This window comes from Nicotiana tomentosiformis, chromosome 11 (assembly GCF_000390325.3).
Source record: "Nicotiana tomentosiformis chromosome 11, ASM39032v3, whole genome shotgun sequence".
NCBI lineage: Eukaryota > Viridiplantae > Streptophyta > Magnoliopsida > Solanales > Solanaceae > Nicotiana > Nicotiana tomentosiformis.
This window is the reverse complement of record NC_090822.1, coordinates 20,067,501-20,071,985: the sequence shown is the minus strand read 5'-3', so window position 1 is coordinate 20,071,985 and position 4,485 is coordinate 20,067,501. Positions and strand designations below refer to the sequence as shown.

The following is a 4,485-nucleotide window of genomic DNA, read 5'->3' as shown; positions in this document are numbered from 1 at the left end:
ATTGTAAATGTAGCTTTGGATTACTCTATTTGGTACGATGAGCTTAGCTCCACAACACCCCCAATGTAAGAACAACCTTAATTTAGTATTATATATAAATATTTATCCTCTTGACCAAAAAAAAAAAGTTAAACCCAAGAAAATTACAATATGTGAATGGACTCACGTTCCGGGATAATAATCATAATTCCGTTCGCTATTTTCTCCTCCTTTGCTATTCACAAAAGTGTTGGGCATAAAATTTTTAATTTCTGTGTTCAACTATTTGTAATCTGATAATTGTAACTAGGTGCTCGGTTAATATTTATTAATTTTTATATACAAATAATAATGTATGACTCCAAAGTAATGAAACTCGAGCACTCGTAACCATAAAGTAGGTCCGTTATTGATTCACGAGCTTAAACTATACAAAAATTAGATAATTTCTACTCCCTCCGGTTTACTATAATTGATTTTTTGGTTGTTTTCATACATATTAAGGAATTCATCTTTTAACATTAACTAACATAAAAATTGACCATATTAATTTTTTGAATTGATTCATCAAAAATATAACAAATACTTCTCTTTACTCCAAAGACAACTTTGAAAAAAAAATAATTAATTCTTTCTTGAAAAAATTAAATATTGTGGACCACACAAAAAATCAAAAAATTAATTAACTTGACCCGGAGGGAGTACTTCTTTTGAAAAAAAAGAACGTTTCCTTTTTTGGGAGGTGGGTTGCGGGTGGGGGTGGGGCAGTGAAAAATTAATTTAAACATTAAGTGAACAAAAGACAAAAATTAGCTAATACCATTAGAATTAGAAGAAGAAGAAGAAAAAAAAAACAATACATAGAAATAAAATTATCAATACACTTTCATCTTTGCAAAAATTAAATAAAAACTTTAATTTATAAATAGTTTTCATAAACTAATTACTATTCTACAGAAGACAAAAATCAACAGTAGTACCACTTTTGGGTAAAAAGGGGGGGGGGGGGGGGGAGTAGTACCAATCACGAGATACAACTTGGTGTGGGGGTTGGTGGAAAGTGAAAACAATTAATCAGACACTCAAACATCCTCTCATGTCGAATATAGTCCATACAATCCTCCAAACCTCAGCTTGCAACCTGCAATTTCAGAATAATTTATGACTAAAATGAGCTTAACCACCTTTTTAAATATATATATAATAAATAAATGAAAATTAAATATAAACTAGCAAAGGTCATAAAATATTACTTTCGAAAAAGTTAAGTTTACTAGTCAACAACACATAAAACAACAACTCACATTATTTGAAAATACAATCAAAATAATTGTGTGTGTATCTATATATATATATATATATATATATATATATATATATATATATATATATTCAACAATTTAGCCGTAAATTAAAAAAATTATCTTATACTCATGTGCACAATTTATTTTTCTGATAAAAAATATTTAGTTGGACTTTCTTTAAACCATGTAGCTACGCCTCTTCATGTGTTGTATAAAATCAAGGTACAACGTTATCAATCCATACAAAATGTTATACAAAGGCAAAAACAAATTTATAATGCTAGCTAGTGTGTGACCTTGTGGTCAATGAAGTAAGAGAAAAATCATGAAGTTTCAAGATCTAATTTTAGGTGGGCAGAGTTACCCGATATTATGCTAGTAAGAGGTAGTAAATATTCACTGAAAAAGTCAGTACACGCAAACTGACCCAAATATCACTAGTATAAAAAAAATTATAAGGCAAGCTAGAGATATATAAAGGTTAAAGGTGTAGTACAAAAAATTGCATACTTAACTCAATGAGTCTACAAAGAGCAAGTGTAGCCAGGAGGTGGAGTCTTGCCACAAGTAAGAAGGAGTTGAAGTGCCAAAGGGACATAAAGGTTAAGATTTAGAAGCTTAAGCTTAAGAGTTGTACAAAGACAAACTGCAGCTTCAATTTCCACAAGCCCTTGAATAATTGGACAACACTCATTAATAACAGGATTACCAATCCCAATATGAACTAGCCCACCAAGAAGATCAACACAAGCTCCAAGTTTAAGTGTATCAATAGGGCAAGTAGTAGTCTCTGTTGGTGGTGACGGAATAATATTAATAGGTGGAATATTGGGAGTAGTTTTGGGTTTCTTGTGTTTTTTGCAATGGCTACAACCAAGAATGGGAGTGATTGAAGAAATTATGAGAAGTATGGAGATGAAAAGAAGAGATGTTTTTTTGGAGGAATCCATTTTTTTTTTCAAGTGAGGAAAGGATAGGGTTGAGATTTTGTTACAAATGTTGATGTTATATAGAATGAAATGATTTAAGTTAATTGGTGAAAACAAACAAAACTCCTAAAACTTTGCACGTGAACAAGGGGGTCTAATATGGTCATGCCAAGTTTTGTCTACTACATGGCAAATATAATATGCTCCTATCAATATGACAATTACTTCCGCTCATAGCCGAATTCATAGTCAATGGGCTCAGAATCGAGATGATATTATTATATAAATTTAGTTTATCATATATATATATATATATATATATATATATATATACGATTTGATTCAAAAAATAAAAATCTTAGCATGTGCAGGAATTTAAATTACATTTAATTTTAGTCCTTTTTAGGCATCAATCATGATAATTAGAACTATGAAAACGGGCCAGCCAAGCCAAGCTCAACCCAACCCAACCCAAGCCTCATGGGCTTTTAAATTTGGTGGGCTAGGACGGGCCGGCCCGTCATCTGAATGGGCCTTAAAATGGCCAGCCCAACCCAGCCCTAAGAGGGTTGCGGGTTAGGGCGGGCCGACACTTCAATTTCTTTTTAGAAAAAAATTTCTTCAAATCTTTAATTTTTGTGACGTAATCGTTTAATAATATAGACAACTTCTGTTTGCTTAGAGCGTACAAGAAACTTGATATTTGACAAGAAATTTCGTAATTAAAATTCAAATTCTCTATATCTCTAGCTCTTCTTTTATAAAGTTATATGAATATTTTCTTAATACTTTTCTTTCAAATTCCTCGACTCAGGGATTTCTTCAATAAGTTTATATGTTGAGGTTTTTAATTTAGGTTTAACATCATTTGTTGATTTCATCATTATAATCCATACAATTTTTAAAATTCATGAAATTTGCTAGTGGTTAATTTTTTTTGTATTAACAATTGATCTTTTTTCTATACTTCAAGAGTAGTTTAAATATTAATAATATATTAAAATAATTCAAACTGATCATTGGCCACTTAAAGTAATATTTTCTTTTAAAAAATTTATTATTGGTCACTTAAAACTTTTCGAGTTCTTAATTAAGCAGAAGAAAAACTAATTTTGTCATGTTACATGCATATCAAAAATCTTAATTCTCGTTGATGTGGAAGGGTAAATGAGTAATCTTGGGTTGGGAATGGGGATTATAGTTAATAGTTTTTTTTTAGTTCTTACTATTTTTATACATTAAATATTTAAATTTAAATTTAATTAATTTTTGGCCCACACGACGCCCAGGCCCAGCCTCGTTCAAGTTTCAAGGGCCAGCGGGCTAACTTGGGCCGGGCTTATAAACTTTTTTAAATGCGCTCAAAAATATCATAACTCAACCCTACCCAAGAAGCGGGCTGTGTTGAGCTAGCATCACGGGCCAAACTCATTTTGACGGCTCTAATGATAATACATACCATCACTTATTGTAAAGAATCATTATTAATTTTGTGGAGTTTAAATAAATTATCTTCTTATACGGAACATTTATTTACTGATATATGTGAGATGGATATGAGTTTAACCTCTGTACTGTATCTAAGGGTGGCAAGTGGGTCGGTCCGGGCCCGGGACCGCGGTACAAACGGGCCTAACGGGCCAGGATCGATAGATGTGGGCCTGGACCGGTCTCGTGGGCCGGTTCGTGGCTTTGAACCGTTAGGACCGGGACCGTTTGTCCCGTCAAGGGATCGGGACCGGATCGGTCCCTTGGCGGGCCAAACGGTCCCAACAATAAATTTTTTTTAAAAAAAAAGAGTCGTTTGGAAAATTTTAAAAACAATCGTTGGGCTGTCAAAAATAGCCGTTGGCTATTTATAAAACAGCCATTTAACCCCCCCAACCTTGTTTTAGCCCCAAACTTTTTATAATTATACTTTTTCTCTATTTTCAACTATAAATACCCCCTCATTCTTTCATTTTTCTTACAAAATCAATATCAATCTATCACAATCTCTCTCTAATTTTCTTCTATACTTGCTACTATTGCTTACTATTGTTACAATTTGTGAAAAAATTGTGAAGTTGGTGAATTGAAGTATTCAAGTCTTCAACGATAATCAATTTTCAACAAGTTATTCGTCAATTCGGTAAACTCGTTCCAACTCTTAAGTCTTAATATTATAGTTTTTGTTTGTTTTCTTTATTTGCTATTACTTGATTAATTAAGATGGCTTCCTTAAAAAATTATTTTTCCAAAACTAAGAATAAGAAAAAATCCAAGAGTGGCGA

At 32.1% G+C, this 4,485-nt stretch overlaps 1 protein-coding gene across 1 annotated transcript; it reads right to left on the bottom strand.

Annotated features, from left to right (window-relative positions):
- Window positions 1–780: 780 nt before the first annotated feature.
- LOC104102068 (36.4 kDa proline-rich protein-like) lies at window positions 781–2,286 on the bottom strand. Its single transcript, XM_070188084.1, has 2 exons — window positions 1,794–2,286; window positions 781–1,120 (listed from the first exon to the last, which is right to left on the bottom strand). The coding sequence occupies exon 1, from the start codon at window positions 2,231–2,233 to the stop codon at window positions 1,808–1,810; it is 426 nt and encodes a 141-aa protein (XP_070044185.1). The 5' UTR covers window positions 2,234–2,286; the 3' UTR covers window positions 781–1,120; window positions 1,794–1,807.
- Window positions 2,287–4,485: the final 2,199 nt, after the last annotated feature.